At 42.1% G+C, this 19,977-nt stretch overlaps 1 protein-coding gene across 6 annotated transcripts in view; it reads right to left on the bottom strand.

Moving 5' to 3' along the window:
• Window positions 1-3,765: 3,765 nt before the first annotated feature.
• The window catches only part of LOC148081720 (nuclear factor 1 B-type-like), a 47,166-nt gene continuing 30,954 nt past the window's right edge, over window positions 3,766-19,977 (bottom strand). For 3 of the 6 annotated variants that reach the window (XM_087788716.1, XM_087788717.1, XM_087788713.1), the window contains 9 exons: window positions 19,381-19,449; window positions 18,221-18,341; window positions 18,017-18,138; window positions 16,215-16,346; window positions 15,959-16,143; window positions 14,797-14,935; window positions 13,745-13,824; window positions 11,505-11,587; window positions 3,766-8,884 (listed from right to left, as the gene is read on the bottom strand). In XM_087788716.1, the coding sequence (XP_087644842.1) occupies window positions 8,752-8,884; window positions 11,505-11,587; window positions 13,745-13,824; window positions 14,797-14,935; window positions 15,959-16,143; window positions 16,215-16,346; window positions 18,017-18,138; window positions 18,221-18,341; window positions 19,381-19,449 (1,064 nt within the window). In that variant the 3' untranslated portion in view covers window positions 3,766-8,751. The remainder of the gene's footprint in view (window positions 8,885-11,504; window positions 11,588-13,744; window positions 13,825-14,796; window positions 14,936-15,958; window positions 16,144-16,214; window positions 16,347-18,016; window positions 18,139-18,220; window positions 18,342-19,380; window positions 19,450-19,977) is intronic. The other 3 variants (XM_087788715.1, XM_087788718.1, XM_087788719.1) reach the window with 3 other exon arrangements.

Below are 19,977 nucleotides of genomic sequence, written 5' to 3'. Positions count from 1 at the left end.
AGGAAGACTTGGAAAATGATGAAAGAAATCGAGGTTATCTCTGATACATGAACGTATCGACGGATGGAAAATACTGAAGCGTTCAACGATGGACAGTTATGTTGGAAGGATGGATAAAAAATGGATGAGTGGACGATGATGAATAATTGATTGATGGATGAATGGATTAATGAATTGGACATTTAAATTAACCATTACGATCCGATCGCAGGTGGATGAATATATTAATTGAGTTTAGTATCTTTCTAATTGATCTGGCGAACTAGCAAGATGCTACTTTTAATGATGGATAAATGATGGATGACAGTTGAAGGATTGAACAATGATGTTGGATAAAGGATGGATGACAGTTAAAGGGGTCAACGATGATGTTGGATAAATGATGGATGACAGTTGAAGGATTGAACTATGATGTTGGATAAAGAATGGATGACAGTTGAAGGATTGAACAATGATGTTGGATAAAGGATGGATGACAGTTAAAGGGGTCAACGATGATGTTGGATAAATGATGGATGACAGTTGAAGGATTGAACTATGATGTTGGATAAATGATGGATGACAGTTGAAGGATTGAACTATGATGTTGGATAAAGGATGGATGACAGTTGAAGGATTGAACTATGATGTTGGATAAAGGATGGATGACAGTTGAAGGATTGAACAATGATGTTGGATAAAGGATGGATGACAGTTAAAGGATTCAACGATGATGTTGGATAAATGATGGATGACAGTTGAAGGATTGAACGATGATGTTGGATAAATGATGGATGACAGTTAAAGGATTCAACGATGATGTTGGATAAATGATGGATGACAGTTGAAGGATTCAACGATGATGTTGGATAAATGATGGATGACAGTTGAAGGATTGAACAATAATGTTGGATAAAGGATGGATGACAGTTGAAGGATAGAACGATGATGTTGGATAAAGGATGGATGACAGTTGAAGGATTGAACTATGATGTTGGATAAAGGATGGATGACAGTTGAAGGATTCAACGATGATGTTGGATAAAGGATGGATGACAGTTAAAGGATTCAACGATGATGTTGGATAAATGATGGATGACAGTTAAAGGATTCAACGATGATGTTGGATAAAGGATGGATGACAGTTGAAGGATTGAACTATGATGTTGGATAAAGGATGGATGACAGTTGAAGGATTGAACTATGATGTTGGATAAAGGATGGATGACAGTTGAAGGATTGAACTATGATGTTGGATAAATGATGGATGACAGTTGAAGGATTGAACAATGATGTTGGATAAAGGATGGATGACAGTTGAAGGATTGAACTATGATGTTGGATAAATGATGGATGACAGTTGAAGGATTGAACTATGATGTTGGATAAATGATGGATGACATTGTTTAATGGATGGATAAAGTTTTCAGAGCTAGTGGCGCCCCTAGTGGTCATGAGGGGACCAACAAGACCAGGAGAATCAGGGGCTTCAGGGAGAGATTCGGTCGAGTGTTGCTGCTCCAGGATCAGATAAATCCTGCTCTGGGATGAATATTAGATTAAAACTTGGAAGTGACGGGGGTCTTTGTGCTGTTGTTGGCTCGACTCCAGACCCAGACCCGGCCCGCCCCCCCCTCCGGGGCCCAGAGCAGCACGAGTAACAAAAACACACACAAAAGCAATCAACAAATCCTCTTTGCGTGAAACATAATAGGTCCAAATCATCGTGTATTTAGCTTCGTCAAAATCACCGACAGCAGGTCTGGATAAAAGCCTGGAAAATATGCGTCGCAGTCGCCGCCAGCAGCCGCAGCACCTCCTCGATGGAGGCCAGATGTGGACTCCGACGGCCAATTTTGATAAATGTCGTAATGATTACCATTATAGATCCGTAATTTCACATCGGTGCTGCTGCTCTTTGACGGACCCGAGGACCAGGTGGGCTCCCTGCAGTACCATGTCCGGACACGCGGGGGGCGACACTGAATCGCCGTCGTGGTGTTTTCACTCCTGCTGGCCTCCTCAATCACATGACTTACGAGATCAGAGGGGCGAGTTGTCGACACGGATGGATCCACCTCACATGACCCACGGGGTCGGTGGACTCATGTTCTGGTGGGTCAGACAGCAGATTAGCAGGTACGCCAGGTTTGTTCCAGGACATGGATGTTTGCTCTTAGAAGAAACTGTCACAGACGGACAATCAACACAATCCAATTAGTTTAATACTGAAGACTAGTCAGACTCTGAGCTTGTCCTTAATCCACCTGCCTCGGTACCGGACCTCGGCCCAGTGAAGGAAAACAAAGTCACACTTTGGAGAAGACGGATGTTAAAGAAACTCAATAAGTAGGAAGTGGACTTTAGTGAACTCCAGCATTATGTTGCAATATATGAAAACATATCATCAGAAAACCAATGAGGTTTCTTTAAACAGCTGATGATGTTTTATTAAAAAGCTGATGAGGTTTCATTAAACAGCTGATTAGGTTTCATGAAACAGCTGATGAGGTTTCATGAAACAGCTGATGAGGTTTCATGAAACAGCTGATGAGGTTTCATTAAACATCTGATGAGGTTTCATGAAACAGCTGATGAGGTTTCATTAAACAGCTCATGAGGTTTCATGAAACAGCTGATGAAGTTTCATTAAACAGCAGATTAGGTTTCATGAAACAGCTGATGAGGTTTCATTAAACAGCTAAGAGGTTTAATTAAACAGCGGATGAGGTTTCATTAAACAGCTGATGAGGTTTCATTAAACAGCTGATGAGGTTTCATGAAACAGCTGATGATGTTTTATTAAACAGTTCATGAGATTTCATGAAACAGCCGATGAGGTTTCATTAAACAGCGGATGAGGTTTCATGAAACAGCTGATGAGGTTTTATTAAACAGCTGATGAGGTTTCATGAAACAGCTGATGAGATTTCATTAAACAGCTGATGAGGTTTCATGAAACAGCCGATGAGGTTTTATTAAACAGCTGATGAGGTTTCATGAAACAGCTGATGAGGTTTTATTAAACAGCTGATGAGGTTTCATGAAACAGCTGATGAGGTTTCATTAAACAGCTGATGAGATTTCATTAAACAGCTAAGAGGTTTAATTAAACAGCGGATGAGGTTTCATTAAACAGCTAAGAGGTTTAATTAAACAGCGGATGAGGTTTCATTAAACAGCTGATGAGGTTTCATGAAACAGCTGATGATGTTTTATTAAACAGCTGATGAGATTTCATGAAACAGCCGATGAGGTTTCATTAAACAGCGGATGAGGTTTCATTAAACAGCTGATGATGTTTTATTAAACAGCTGATGAGATTTAATTAAACAGCTGAGGAGATTTCATTAAACAGCTGATGAGGTTTCATGAAACAGCCGATGAGGTTTTATTAAACAGCTGATGAGGTTTCATTAAACAGCCGATGAGGTTTTATTAAACAGCTGATGAGGTTTCATGAAACAGCTGATGAGATTTCATTAAACAGCTGATGAGGTTTCATGATACAGCTGATGAGGTTTCATGATACAGCTGATGAGGTTTCATTAAACAGTAAGTGTAAAGTATGTGTAAGTAAGTATATGTAAAAAGTAATTGTTGAAATGATTTAATTACGTTTTTAATATTGATAATATTCAACACTCCGATATACTTGGAAGTGGAAATACATAAGTGTTTTGTTTTTTAAATGGTCCATCATGAAAATGTTGGTTATTTTTTCCTCTTCCCAACATTCCAACAGGTCTGAAGATGATCGAGAAAATAAAAGCACACAAGGAAGTGTTTTTGTAGCATAGCTCTTTTATTGTTTAAACAGTTTGCATAGGAAATATATCCACTTCCAGTAATTGACTGCAGTAAAACAGCTGCGAGCAGTAAAGGCCTGGATAGAACAGCAACAATCACACACACCTTTATTTACACCCACGTTCATCTTGTGGCAGCTTTAGCCTCTGCAGCGCCCCCACCAGAGGCCTCCGAGAACTACAACCAGAGGCGGCTCCTGGAACTGTGAACGTTTGACGAGTCAAGAGACTGCGACTGACAGGTGTCGCTCCGATGTCAAAATAAAACATCCCGTGGTGTCACAATAAAACGTGCAGAGGAAGTAAAAGTGCCACAAGACCCGGAAAATTCTCAAAGAAAAACTGTTTCCATGATTTCACTGCACTTGATGTCGAACTGATACCTTCACCGTGAAACATTTGAGAGCTTTTAAAAAAAAAAAAAAAAAGAATCAAAGATCCAGAAGTTCTGCTGCTTCACATTTACATCTCTGTACAACAGACTCGTGACAGCTGACACAGGCACTGCGATGCTCGTCTGATTTTGGTGAATCCTGAAAAAACAAATGCTGGTTTTTTTTTTCTTCTTCTTTTTCTCTTCTCGATTCAAACGTTCGGAAACGACCCGGAGCGACGAGCGGCTAGCCTGGCGAGGCTAATCGCAAAACATCGCTAATCTCAGGTCCTTTTTTTTTTTTTTGCATAAAGTTTGTCGTTTTTTTTTTTTTCTCGGCTGATGCGTTAATACTTTCTCGACGACAGGGGAGGGGGGGGGGGTCACGTGACCGGCAGATGGGGGGACGGGTCGAGGATTTACCGACCCGGACCTGAAGGAGCACCGGATTGTAAGTGTGTAAAAGTGCATAATGAAAGTAACACAACAGGAAGAGGAAGAGCTACAAAATAAAAGAGGAATCTGCGCGAGACCAAATTGGAAACATGGCGTTAGCGTTAGCATTAGCACCGGCGCTAAGGAAGAAAAAACTACTGGATGGACTTGTCGAAGGACGTTTTCGTCTAATTCAAATAATTACCCTGCATCACTTCAGGTGCATTCTGGGACTTTTTTCTTTTTGCTGGTTGAGTGATTCGTCCCTCCCAGCTGCTACACAAACACAAACACATTAAACATAGAGTTCGCCAAAACAAAAAGAACCGAAAAAATATATAATTTCCAAGTGGAACTACCTAAAAGATGAACAAAACAAAAAAAAAGAAATTTAAGAAACAAAACCATCATTAATTCTTTTTTTTGACGTTTTTTTTTTCTTTTTTAACATTTTCATGGACTAGTTTTTTTATTTGTTTCTCAATTGAACAACGAGAACACAACACGTTCCATCCTACCAATCCAAAAAAAAGGAGTTCTAACTCCGGTCCAAACTGTTCAACAATCAACATGAAAAATTTCACAACGTTTTTTTTTTTTCTCTCCCAAAAAAATTGGAATTACATAGTTTTCTCAAAAGTGAAAACATACAAATAAGAAAAAAAAAGGGCTCCAGAGAAAGAGAACAAAAAAAAGGAAACTCCTAAAGTTTACAGTGTACTAACTTTTCAAACTGATAGAAAGACCCTCATCATGTAGTGCACACTCATGCACACACACACACACAAACACACACAAGCTGCCAAAGCTTCTATGTACAGAGACACACTCACGCTCGCACGCACATCTGGGGACTTCAGTGGGGTCTGCAAGGTACTGTTGAAGGGTCTTTTTCCGAACGACGACGCTTGACTTGATTTTGTTGTTCTACACAACGCCGGGATTTTACGATTGTTAGGAAAGAGTGCAAAGTGTGTTCGAGAAATGAAAGAAGTGATTAATAAAGTAGGGGTGTCTGAGAACACAGGGGGGTCCTGGGGGGGGGCGATTGCTTAACTGCTAATAAGTGCTTCTACTTCCTACTTCAGGTGGTCTACTGTCCTACGGCTTCATTCGCCGCGACGGCAACGCAAAGAGTGAGCGTTTTCGTCGCCATGGCGACGAGGACCGAGGCATCGATCGTGACCAATATTTTACAGAGAAAATACTCTGAAGGCTCTCGCGGCCGTTTCTGCACTGATTCTGGACGGTCTGGGATTGTTGCGATGGTCGCAGGTCACTCGTGTGTTTAAGGCAACTGACTGGGAGTGTCGTAGAATTTTCCGTGTTTGTTCAAAATGATTGTCAAACTCAAGTCAAGCCGTCTCTTGATCTGGATTGAGAGGCACGTGTGGACGATTCTTTCTCTGAGCGTGAAGAGATTCAGATTCATGTGATTGAAAGACCTCAAGCTAAGAAGAGCTTCTACTGACCGTACTTTTCAGACCATAAGGCACAGCGGGTTGTGAAGCGCGGTTCTACTGCGGGACTCATCGCCTGGACTGATACGCAGTAATACTAAGTATTCTCGGGAAGTAATAGTACGAAGCTTCGCGGAGTAATACCACAGAGACTTGCTGAGTAATACTGAGGAGACTCGCAGAGAAATACTAGGTAGCATCCAGAGTAATACTAGTGTGCCTTGCGGAGTAATACTAGGGAGTCACCAGAGTAATACTAGGAAGCCTCGCAGAGTAATAGTAAAAAGCCTTGCGAAGTTATACTACAAAGCTTTGTGAGTAAATACCACGGAGACTCGAGGTGTAATACTAAAGAGCCTTGCGAAGTTATACTAGGGAGCCTTGCGAAGTAATACTATGAAGCTTTATGGAGTAATACCACGGAGACTCGCGGAGTAATACTAGGGAGCCTAGTGGAGTAATACTAGGAGCCTGTGCGAAGTAATACTAGGGAGCCTTGCGGAGTAATACTAGGGAGCATTGAAGAGTAATACCACAGCGCTTCACGGAGTAATACTAGGGAACTTTGCAGAGTAATACTAGGGAGCCTCGCGGAGTAATACTAGGGAGCCTCACGGAGTAATACTAGGGAGCCTCGCGGAGTAATACTAGGGAGCCTCGCGGAGTAATACTAGGGAGCCTCGCGGAGTAATACTAGGGAGCCTCGCGGAGTAATACTAGGGAGCCTCACGGAGTAATACTAGGGAGCCTCGCGGAGTAATACTGTGGAGCATCGCGGAGTAGTACTAAGGAGCCTCATGGAGACATACTATAGAAGTTGTAGTAAAAAATGTTGACGCTGTGTACGACATAAACTCAGTGTGAGGTTAGCAAGTAAAACTAGAACTAATACCAAAGGCGCACCGGATTAAAAGGTGCACTGTAGATTTTTGAGAAAACTAATCGATTTTAAATGCGCCTTATAGTCCCAAAAATACGGTACTGAAGAATACTGGTTTAGTTGAGGTGGTCAAGGGTATGGGAGCGATTCGACGAAATCCTTGATAGTAACTATGAACAAGATTGGATGCTTGTGATTGTTCACACGGAGGCTTGGACTCGACGTGGATCAACCGAAGCTGATCCTGGACTGATGAAGCTTCGCGAAGCTTCGACCTCATTTTCAAAACCGGCATCAGTTTCAAAACGGTTTCAATTGAAAGCGTTTGGAACATTCAGTGGGTTCTGAAAACGACGCAAAGCTTCATCCACTCATCACCAACTTAACCATATCTATCTCAAGTTTTTTTGTTTTTTTACGGACAATTTGAAGTCACACAACTGGTGAAGGAAGTGACAAAAGATGAGTCAACAATCTCTGCATAGACGGCAGTCCCCACTTTGGTCGTCAAAGGAAAACAACATCCACATCAACAACAGCATCGACGACGACGAACATCGAGGAAGATAAACAAAAGTACAATGTCTCCGCGGAACTAGCGTCTAATAACTCATCTACGAGCGCTACCTACAGGCAAAACTTGGTATTGCATAATTTTTCTCAACTCCGTCTCCACAATAGTAACTGGAAAACCATAGAAGTTATTAGAAAACCAAAAAAAAAATACTGAAAAAGGAAAAAACGGTTGATTATAAACTTTATACACAGTTGATATGCGACGTAACTGTGAGAAGTTAAACATTTCATACAAAACAATTCTCATCATAAAAATGTTAATTTTTCATCTAGGACGATAAATGCAGCACAAACAAGTGAAGTGATGTCTCGCTAGTCGAAGGCACGTCATGTGTGTAAATGTCATCGTGCAAAATTAAGAGCGTCGGAGATTCCATCGACACTTCCTGGGGGGGGGGGGGGGGGTCGTGCACAATAGCAGATGTCAGGGAGTCTTTTCACCAGATAACACTTTTTTTAAAAATCACTTTGTTTCTAAAATGTAAACAGAAGCTTTAGAAGCCGAACAAACGTTCTGATCTCATCCGCACGTTCTGACACGGGAAAGGTCGACTTAGTGCGTCATTTCATTATTTATTTATCTCCCCCCGCTGAATAAATTAAAAAAATATTCCCCTATAAAAGGCGGGAAGAGCTCAAAGAAGTGCTGGTTCGGGCTCGCGTTCACGGCTTTAACTCCTCGGATTCTAATTTTCTCAAAGGAATTTTACCCATAAAACCTTGTTTTCTCGTTTATCCCATTCCTTTAGAGTCCTGGGCTGACAGACTGATAGCTTCCCTTCAAAGATTCAATTGCACTTGCTTCCAACCGCTTCTCTTCATCTTTAAGAAAATCCTTTTGGAAAGGAGACGCGAATTCTATGACCAGGGCTCTGACCTCAATCGAAAATTTTAGTGTTTTTTTTCTTCTTTTTTTTTCAAAAACGGCAGCAGAGTTCTCAACTCCGACCTTCGCCCTCGAAAAGAAACAGTAAAAACCAAAACAAGAAACTTGTCACAGTAAACTGAAATCAAACCCAGGAGGAGTCACAGTCAATCAACTCTTTTCAAGAGCAGGTGGAGTTAGAGTCTCGCAGACTTCCACCGCTGAGACTCGGGGGGGTCGGTTGTCGGGGAATCAAACATTAAGGCATCACAACAGTTCGAAAAGAACCCAAAAAACAGGTCGTGGAGGAAAAACGACGAGTCAGCCGGGGAAAGGGAAACTGGCGCCGACTCGGGCCCCTGACGGAGCTTTGATTAGTTCCCCGTCTCTGCGGGGACCAGCGGCTCACCAATGATGCTTATGCTGTAGTTCTGGTGGACATTTGTTGGCAGGATCGGCGTCCCGTTCGACACTTGGAATGGAACTAAGCTCGCCCAGGTACCAGGACTGCGGAGAGAAGAAGGACAAGCTCATTTTATTTCAAGTTGAAATCAAACATTTCTCCCTTTTTTTTGCTACTTAACAAATTAAAAAACGGTCATTCTTAAGGATAACAAAGGTTAACTTCATGATCATGTTTTTTTTTTTTTAATAGCTCCAGTAGCGCCCCCTGGCGACCAGCACAAGCGCACTCTGAACTGAAGCCACAGATTTATTCCCACAGTCTCATCTGGTGGGTTTTTAATCTTTATTTGTTCAGAAAGAAAAAAAATGTTAATTCAAGTTGATTTCTCACACACTCTCCGCGCATTAATGTGTGTGTGTGTGTGTGTTGGTGGGAGGGGGAGAGAGGAGGGGGGAGGAAGGGGGTGTTACACAAAGCGGTCCCATCCCTATTCATATCACGCTAATGGCAAAACAACACAGTGATTGTTCCTGTGGAGCAACGGTGCTAACCGAAAACGCGAGTGGGAACAAACAGCATGTTGTTCCCGGGGGGCATACACGTCAGATAATTAGCCCCTCCACACACACACACACACAACACACACAACACACACAACACAACGCACGCACTCAAAATCACACAAAAAAAAGTCCATAAGAAGAGTTGGGCTGAAGTTCCTTCTCCTCTTACAAGCTGCCCACCTTCCTTCTACCCTCCCAGCGCCACTTCCTCCCACCTGTGCCAAGAATCATCAGACAGGAAGCGAGGGATTTACTTTTCCTACCTTGTGAACAAAGAGCGCTCACTCTCTCTCTCGCTCCGTACGGTGGCACCACTGGTCGTCACTGTCACCTACCACTACACCAGGGCTTCGTGTCAGGAGAACCTCCCGTGACTCCCCAGTAACGCTCGCTCAACAGACTCACAACGTTCAGGTGAAGACAAAACTTAGCTTGATTTCGTGTGTGTCGTCTACAAACACACACCTCGCAGTCATTCCAAACTACACAACTCGAGTTTTGTATCCGCACATGGAAACACACATATCTCTGCACATTTGTATCCAAACTAGGGGTGTGTATTGTACATAGAGTACATATCACGATAAAGGGTCAAAGATACGATATATCGTGATACTGTAGTAACAAGGATATATGCGTAGTATTGTCCAGTACTTGACTCTGGTGTTGCAGAATTTACAGACCATATGACTCTTGACGAAGTCGTAACTGCTTTTATTTGTTTTCAAACCAAAATATGTCCAAACATCAGCTTTAAAAGATGCTGGAGTCACTGTATCCTCTCGTCCTCAGTCATCAACAGAATTTACAGACCACATGACTCTTGACGAAGTCGTAACTGCTTTCATTTGTTTTTTAAAACAAAATATGTCCAAACATCAGCTTTAAAAGCTGCTGGAGTCACTGTATCCTCTCGTCCTCAGTCATTGCCGGGATATCACCGATTTAATGGTTTCTTTCAGCAGCAGCGGACGTAATGACTGCTGCCATCTAGTGGCTGGAGGTTTAATTGAAAAGATACAATAAATAAATGCCGGAATATTCGTTAATTATGACTTTAAAAAACTAATAATTTTAAGTGATGCACACTTTAATGAACTATGAACCATACAAATAATATGATAAAATAAGCCAAATATATATATGTATATATATATATATGTAGTGTTTATAAAACAGTGTTGTTGAATATCAATTTCGTAAAAAATAATATTGCAATATATCGATGTATTGTTATCTCTGAACATCCCTAATAAACAGACATAATTAACTGCTGACTCTCATCTTGTGGAGTCAGAACCTTTCTTTGGTAGCGTCACCCTCACATCTCTGTGTCGCCTGATCTGACCTCCACAGGCTCCTTCTCCCGCCAGCTTCCCTGCGTACTTGGTTTAAAGATTAGCTCCCAAATTAGATTATCTAATGGCATCTTAATGGATTACTGACCCACTTCCTGTCCGACACACACACACACACACACACCCTGGCCTGCCTTTGATTTTGTGTCCCGAAGAATCACGACGACATCAGAGGACACGAAGCAGGACGGAGCTTTTTTTTGTTTTTTATGGTTTGGATTCCAACCCACAGTCACGAAACACACACACACGTCTACAAATACACTGTGTAATCAGGGGGTGTCAAACACAATCACACAACAGTCTAAATCACGGGCCAAAAAAAAAAAAGTCTTGATTTTCATTCTTTGAACTCTCACCAACTTTCAATCACACACTCACTCCATCATTTCCACCTTTAATGAGTAATGTTTTCATCCCCAGTTTCACTTCCTTTTAATCACTTTCTTTTTACTCATACGTTTCCCTTTCGACTGCGTCCGGCTCATGCACACACTCGCAGGACCGGAGAAAACCAAAGTGGGAGGGGCTTGATAATGGAAGGAAGCGAGGGGTTGGGGGGGGGCGACAATGGTTAGTTAGCTGCTGGTTAGTTAGCTGCTGGTTAGCAAAGCGGCGCATGCGAACCTAGAACTCAAATCATCCACAGATGGCCGGAATAATGCGATGAGTTTTGGCGACACGAACAAAAACATTGTCAGTAAAACACAATTTTTGAACACAAATTGACATTCAGGTGAGTGTGTGTTTGTGTGTGTGTGTGTGTGTGTGTGAGATGGCATGAGAGGATGAAAAGTTACCTTTGCCAAGAAATCCCCAGTGTGTCGTCAGTGGGGCCGTACTGTCGACCGTTTTGAGTCACGCTCCAGTCACACTTCCTCAGCTGTCAATCAAAACCTCGCGGTCAGAACTCCGAGACAACTTTTTTACCTCCGTTACACACAGTTAGTTTTGAACGGCACTCAAAAAGTCCAGACAAGGATCACACACTGAGACACAAAAAAACATTTGGAAACCTGAAGGCAAAATCATGTGGTTAGTGATTGTGTGTGTGTGTGTGTGTGTGTGTGTGTGTATGTGTGTGTGTGTGTGTGTGCAGCTTCATGCAGATGCTCAAAGACACACAAGGACTCGACATGCATCTTCTTAATGACACAACTGCACTTATTGATTAGACGCACAAACACATGCACTCACTCCCGCCTGTGTTGATTATGCAGCTGCACGTGTGTGTGAGATCGACCTGCGACCTCACACACTTCCCATAATGCATCAAACCCTTAGCGAAGCGCTTAAAAGGATTTCATCATCTCCGAGTATTCAAATGTGCACCTGGAGCGCCTCTGACGTGTGAAGTGACACGTGTTTGGAATGAAAAGGTCGACGTTTTTTACGTTAATCTACATGTTTGGATAAAGTTGAGCTAAAGATCATTTAGACAGATCTTTGCGACTACTTTTAAGATCCTCTGAGATAAAAGAATGCTCTGATCTCTCCGCGTCGAGGACTATTTATCCATGTTTGGAAAATATACCTCGGAAAAGCGCTGTGGGAATGTCGGCCTCGGACCGCCGCCGCCGCCGCCGCCCCTTCATGGTCTCGCCATCTGTCCGCTGACAGCAGAGCATCAGAGCGGCGGCGGCGGCGGTGGGGTACCCCGACATGAACAAACAGATGCGGGCAGATTGAGGATTAGGATTCTCGCCCGGATAAAAAGCAAACGACATCTGATCACGGATCTTTCCCAGCGGAATGCCGCCCATCGGCATTCCCCCGAGGGGTTAACCAAGGAGAGGAAGCAGGTGTGTGCGCGAGTGTGCGCTCCATGTGTGTCGTGTGGTCGCATTGTTCAAATATTCAGGGGCTACACTCAAACTTGAATTCACTTATGTTGACCTTAATCTTCAGTCGCATCAGAATATTGAGCGTTGAATTCAAATGTTGAGACCTTGATTATTTTATTTTATTTAAATGTTTTTTTTTTTTTTTTTAACCCTTGTGTCATCTCCGGGTCAAGGTGACCCGAAGGCCCGAAAAACTAATTTGTTTGTGGTATCCCTTGTGTTATCTTAGGGTCAGGAATCAAATTCATATTATTAAATATTTTAATGACATTGTTTCTGTATTAAAAAGAAAAATTGAAAAGTAGACATATAGAGGTTGATATTTTAGGTTTAAAAACTACATTTTCATTTAAGTTGTTGTGTAAAAAAACAAATTGATTTTGAAAAAATAGAATTTTAAATCTCAATTGTTAAAAAAAACAAACATAATTAGTTGCTCAACCTTCTGATGGTACTGATTTACTTCCAAATGTTTGCAGATATATTTACAAATATATATATATATTTTCTTAAATTCCTTATTCAATAGAATCCACATAAGTCCACGCTGAACATCAAGATCTAACTTGTGTAAGAATGAATGAAATCAAAGAAACACTCGAAGAAAAGGGGAACTCGGTCCTGCTGCATTTTCTAGTGTGTGCGGCAGAGAGAGAGAGAGAGAGAGCGAGAGAGAGCGGGCGAGCAAGAGGGAACGAGGGAGGAAACAGAGGCCAGCTTTGTCGTTTAGCCTCAAACTTTCTCTTTTTTAAAGGCTGAGAGAAACTCGGTGATCGTCCTGAAGCCGCGTGCAGATGCATTCAATTAGCTGTGGTTGGAAAAGCCTTGGCCTCGGACCAGACACACACACACACACATATAAATGCACCCCCAAACACACACACACACACGCACGTGTCCTGAGGCTGCTGCCGCCGAAGCAACTGAGTGATGCCAACGATAAATATTTGGTTTGTGTTCTGTAAATGTTCTGTTTACATGTGGCGTGTGTTTGTGAAAGGACATGTCGTTTCTCTGTCATTAATCCTTCTTTCAAAATAAAACGTCTATATTCTACTGATCTACGCCTAAATTAATGTGATGACATGAATGTGAAGTCGATTTGGCCTTAACGTGTGAAACCAATTCGTTCCAGCGAAACAGATTGTGATCCTTCATGAAACTACAGTTAAAAGACACAAGAGTCGGAGCCTCACCTGTTGCTGGTGCAGGAAGGCGGGGTCTCGACTCAGGCCGACGAATCTGTTAGCGGTGGGCGTCCCAGGAGAAGAGTAACCTGCACGGTACATTTCAGTTTCTTTAATTCAACGTTTCACTTCAGACTCACGCTGGAAACAACAACTCTTGGAATAGTGTCAGTGTTTAAAATGGTGCCCAGAACAGAGCTTAAAGAATGAGTCACGCATAAACCACGTCCAAAATGAATGAATAAAAAGCGATATATATTCCTTTTTTATTTATTTATTTTTTACATTTGGAAGTTCTTGTAGAATTATTTTGGGGCTAAATGTTGCTGAGACAGACTTGTTGAATTAAGACTCTACTACTACAAGCTCTGCCAAAATCATAGTCAGAGATATTTTTAGTTTACATCAAAATATATGTTACTATCGTTTATTTTCTTCTCATCTTTTAAAGGTGTGATCAACGTTTTATACTCCGTGTCGTGATTCATGAGCTTGACGTGTAATTAAAAATAAAAATAAATTCTAGTTTCCGACATTTCCTACACACATTAAACATATGATGAATATCAAGTAGCCAGAGGAAAAATAAAGGTTCTAACAAGAAGAAGACACTTGACTCTTGGATGTTATAAACATTTATAATATAAAAGAATAAAAGAAAATAACAGCTCAAGACATTTAACCTATGCATTTAACCGAAAAACATTTTATCCTGCTTTGAATCTGCAGTTTTTCGTATTACTGTCAACCAGCCGTTCACCCATCTAAAGAAATTTCATATTTTCCTTGTTTTCTCTACTTCTATTGAAATGATTGGTGGTGATATGTCAATCAAACTCAAACGTAAAAGCCATAAGACGACGACTATGTTGCTCGTTCGAAAGTGATCGACAGCCGTCATTAGCCGGCTGGGCGGCAAAGCATTACGGGACGGTTGCCGAGAGGGATCGCACCTCATGTCCAATGTTGAGTTTAAATGTGAACAAGTGTAAACATTAAACAATAACTCGCTATGATGTAACAAACACTATCACTTCACCATGAAAGTAAAGTGTTCTCACCTTCTGCGGACGTGGTGATGGGTTTAGTGTCCGGCATCGAGAGCGAGACGGGTCTCACGGCGCCGTGGTGGGGGGAGGGGGCCAGAACTGGAGTGAAGTGACCGGGGACTTTCCCGACCACCTGACCACTGCTGTTGGGCTGCAAAACGTGAAGGTAATTAATACCAGCAGCTGAACCACCAGCAGTACATTTTCAAGCACATCCTGAACCCCTAAACTGCAGTTCTACAGAGGGACCCGGGTATGTTCTGAAGTATCCGTTGGAGTTCTGCTGAGAATATTGAAAGGCTGTGTGGTATTTATAGAGCCTCTTCTCTCTCAATTGTGTGGTGTAATTCTCGGTGACCGTGGGGGGTCTTTATGTTCCATCGGTGCGAAGAAACAGTTCAATAGTGAGTGTAATATGATCCGAGTTAAAACTAGTCGAAATGTTGGCACTCATCCATGGAATCATACGTTTCTTTTTCTGACTGATTCTCTCCTTTAAAAGAGCCCAGTAGAGCCTAGAGCTGTGTGTTGGCAAGAATCTGTTGATACGATGCGTATCACCATAGCACTATGATACTGTATATAGTGATACTGTAGTAACAAGGATATATGTGTAGTATTGTCGAGTACTTGACTCTGGTGTTGTGATACTGTAGTAACAAGTATATATGTGTAGTATTGTCGAGTACTTGACTCTGGTGTTGTGATAGTGTAGTAACAAGGATATATGTGTAGTATTGTCGAGTACTTGACTCTGGTGTTGTGATAGTGTAGTAACAAGGATATATGTGTAGTATTGTCGAGTACTTGACTCTGGTGCAATTTACAGACCACATGACTGTTGACGAAGTCGTAACTGCTTTAAAACCAAAATATGTCCAAACATCAGCTTTAAAAGCTGCTGGAGTCAACTGTATCCTCTAGTCCTCAGTTATCGCCAGAGAATTATCTGTGGTCGACGTAATGGCTGCTGTTTCAAGTTTCATTTGAACACCAAAATGGAGAAATGTTGTGAATATTTATAAGTTACTTAAATAAAAATGTATCTTATTCAAAGTATGATACAAAAAGAACATGAAAGCTCACAAAAAGAAAAAGTAAGAACCTCTCGTCGCGGCTGCTTGTTTCCACAGAGAAGCAGACATGCATCGCTTGTCGATCTGCGGCGACTGACCTGGTTGCTCTGCGGGCTGGACGGGTCGTACGACGGAACATAGCTCTTCAGGGGGTCCGCGGGGTTGAGGTGCGGCGGGTAGCGGATGGTGGGGTGCGAGAAGTAGGGGGAAGGCGCCGGCGGCAAGATGGCGGAGGCCGAGAACTGCAGCGGCGAGTGCGGGGGCGGGCTCCTCGTGGAAATAACTGCAGAGAAGACGGTGAGGTCATCAGTGACATCACGCTTAATGGCAACAGGCTGGAGCCGGCGGACGCACCACTGTGGCCCACCCCCGACAGGCCGGGGTGGTGCTGCGGGAAAGTGCTGAGGCGAGGGGACGAGTCCTGGGGGGAGGTGGGGCTGAAGATCTGCTTCTCTGGCTTCTTCATGGTTGGAGAGGACATGTCTGCTGGTGAGAGACACACGATCGTTGACAAGCGGAAGACGAACAGTCAAACTATTGGAGGAAGTCAAAAGTCAACTTTCAACGTTGCTCCTAAGCTTTGGAACGATCTTCTCTCTCTCTTTGCACTTGATTGATCTACTGACTCCTTTAAGAAACATCTTAAGACATTTTTATTTGTTCAGGCTTTTCCTTGATTTTCTGGAACTCCTGTGTTGTTCTCAGTGTTATTTTGACCTTTAAAGTATATATTTTATTGAATATTGTTTTGATTGTTTAAGCGCTTTGTGACCCTGGTCTGGAAAAGCGCTATATGAATACAAATGACTTACTTACTTACTTAGTTGATTACATTTTTGATGTTAAACACCATGAAAAACCACCTGGAGGCCACATCGCTTACAGCACGATCTTTCATTATCGTCAAGTGGACGACGACTGACTGACTACATAAAAGAAACTCTTGAGGAGCATCAACTTTTGTCACTCAAGTCAAAATAATGTCCAATTATTTACCAGTATTTACAACAAAAGCTAATAAACTCCCAAATTCCATCGAATGGCGGTTCTTTGATTGATCTGTTGTCGGTATTCCTTCATGTGCTTTGCTGAGTTAGAATTGTTTCCGCTACGTCAGCAGTAGATGATTTATCTTTCTATTTATTTTAATTGTTCTTCCTGTAACATGGAATGCAGGTCGCGCAACAGGAAGATGAGTTGACAGGCCACTTTGTTACTGCGTTTGTACATTAATTATCCAGTCTGTCAGGATAGATTCTGTTCCCCAACGTTTGTCTGCTGAGAGGAATAACTATTAATATACTTTATACACATTTTTAATGAGTTCAAGTCAGTGTTGCAAGCTTAAAATTTAAGCCCAACTCATGTAAAAACCCCAATTTTCACGACTCACTTATATGTTGCAAAAATGTCTTTCTTTTGAAGATGCAGTAAGTCCCTCATCATTACCATGTTTTCAACTTATTACTTCAACCCTGTCGGAAATCTGGACGAACGAGAGGTTATGAGAGCGGAGTCCATTATGACGTAATAATGGCTTAACTCCTCCTCCAGCCAGCTGTAATCCCGCCCTGTTTTGTTTATACAACGAGTCCCTTGGAGGTCGAGACTTCCGGGATTGATGACTAGCGGTGACAAAACTCTGTGCTTGACCAATCACGGCAGAGTGGGTGTGGTTATGGTCAACAATACAATTCACCTCCAGAAAAACCAAGTGTTTTCAGTGGGCGGGGCTTAAGATCATTTTCTAATGTCAATATTTCAATGAAAAGAGAGTTTTGTACAAACACTGATGAGAACAATAGAGATCATAACATCTATTTAAGACACACTTACATCAACACCTGAGTTGAACTTTTACGATCAGTCTATTAAATCTATACTGATGAAGTGTTTGCTTACATCATGAGTCACTTTCAACAGTTACAGGGATAAGAAATGTCGAGAATCAATCATGAAGCCTCTAAAAACAAGCTGTAATTTAATAAAAAGGTCTGAAGTGAACTGACTAGACGTCGCACTTATGGTGACGACATCCGTTTAGTCTCTTTTAAGTGTAGTTACTAACTAGGCGACCAGTGTAATGAACATTTTGTTGTTGGTAGGTCAGACCTTCTCCTCCAGTTTCTGTAGGCAAGATAAGGGAAGGAACTCACCCCCGTCTCTGTCGTGCCAGTTGGCCCGGCTGCTTGCTGGTGAGCTGGGAGACGAGTAGAAGTCCGGTCCGGTCGGACTGGTGTCCATGTTCTCCTCCATATTCACAGTTTTAGGTCTTTTACTGTACAGAAAACACATGAAAAGGCTTAACTCAAACAGCTAGAAAACATGTTAAGGTAAAGTTCTGGTTCAGAGTATCGGACCTGCCGGGGGGTGAGGACAGGGGGCGGTGCAGACCCACGCCAGAGTTCAAGTCGTGGTAGTAGGGTTGACTCGACATGTCGGCCATGGAGAAGTTGACCGTGGCACCGTGAGTGATGGGCACTGTGGAGAGACGGTCGGTGAAGACATTTCCACACGCCTGAAGTTCTCACATTCAAACGCTTTAAACACCGAGGAACACAAAAACCAGAACCTCGTGTAGAGTCGACCCATATTGACTGTTCCTTAACAGACTCCACACTACATTTGTTTAGTCACTTACCGAGTAAAGCTAACATTTCAAGCCAATATAAACTGTATCACGCTACTTATAATCTTTCTTTTTTTTAATGTTTGTATCCGTTAACTGTTGTTGTACATGTTGTTTATTGATCTCCCACCAAAGACAAACAAGACGACGGATCCACTGAAGGGTTTATCGAATCATCATCGCTTGCTCAGCGGCAGCTTCTGTGGTGTGTTGGTTTAAAAGTTGATGAGAGGACAGAACGTGTGGCGCTGCTTGTTGTGGTCTGAGGTTCACCACTGGCATGATTTACCGCACCAGGCTTCACCCCCCCACCCCACACACACACACACACACACACACACACACACACACACACACACACACACACACACACACACACACACACACACACACACACACACACACACACACACACACACACACACACACACACACACACACACACACACACACATCCCCACCCTTGCAAATTGACAGATGACAAGTCTCTTCTTTGAGGTTCCGTCATTTGATTTAAAGTCTTCTTAAATTAAAGGAGTGAATTATCTGACGCAGCATCAGCTTATGGGGATTAGAACCAGATGAAGCTACATTCTTGTCTCCAGTAAAGAGACAAAAACTCTCGTGTGTAACAGCTTTTGCTGAAGTTATTTTCCCTCATCGTACCGAGGCGTCAAACTCATCCTCATCCAACCCGCAAAGTCGTGCGATGTGGGCCGCGAGTAGTACATTTAAAGATAATAAAGATTCATGTTTAAAGAAACTTTAAAAAAAAAAAGGGAATGCAGGTAACCTCACGACGTGCCAACACAGGTAAGAATCCAAAGAAATACAAACGGGTCGGAGTGCGGCGAAAGATCTAGAATACATTTGGAAATATTGGTAACTTACTTCTGGACACTCGCACCAGCTCCGACACGCTGAACACTCCAGACTTGATGAAGCTGTCTTCCAGGTACACTGGACACAAATCGATAACTAGCTTAGCAACAAGGAAGTGGACTCATTGGCAGAGTTGGTTGTCATACTTTAGGAGCGGCATTTAAATAAAAATAAATAAAAAATAACTGTGACACAGCCTCCTTGATCCATCGACTCCAGAGGGTCATTTGAGGTCAGTTTAAACCCAGCAAGAACCGAAACACAATGACTACCACGACTATAGTTGCTTCGGTTGATGTCAGCCAACTTAGAATTGCGATCCCATGCATTTATTTATATACATTAACTAGGGCTCTAAGAAAATTTAAAACCATAGCGGTATAACCCAACATTTTTTATTCCTGATACTGTATTGATATTTTATAATTTTAACATATATATATTTTATTTACCTTTGAAATAACATTTAATTGAATGGTTATTAAATTCTAGTTATTTAATGGTTAATCTTTCAATAGTGTGTGTATAAAATACAATCATTCAATGTTTTATTTTACAATTAACCCTCAAGTATTCACTGCGTTTATTCATTTGTGTGCCGCAATT

The sequence above is a fragment of the Callionymus lyra genome, chromosome 4 (assembly GCF_982586985.1).
Source record: "Callionymus lyra chromosome 4, fCalLyr1.hap1.1, whole genome shotgun sequence".
NCBI lineage: Eukaryota > Metazoa > Chordata > Actinopteri > Syngnathiformes > Callionymidae > Callionymus > Callionymus lyra.
This window is presented reverse-complemented; position numbering and strand designations above follow the sequence as displayed.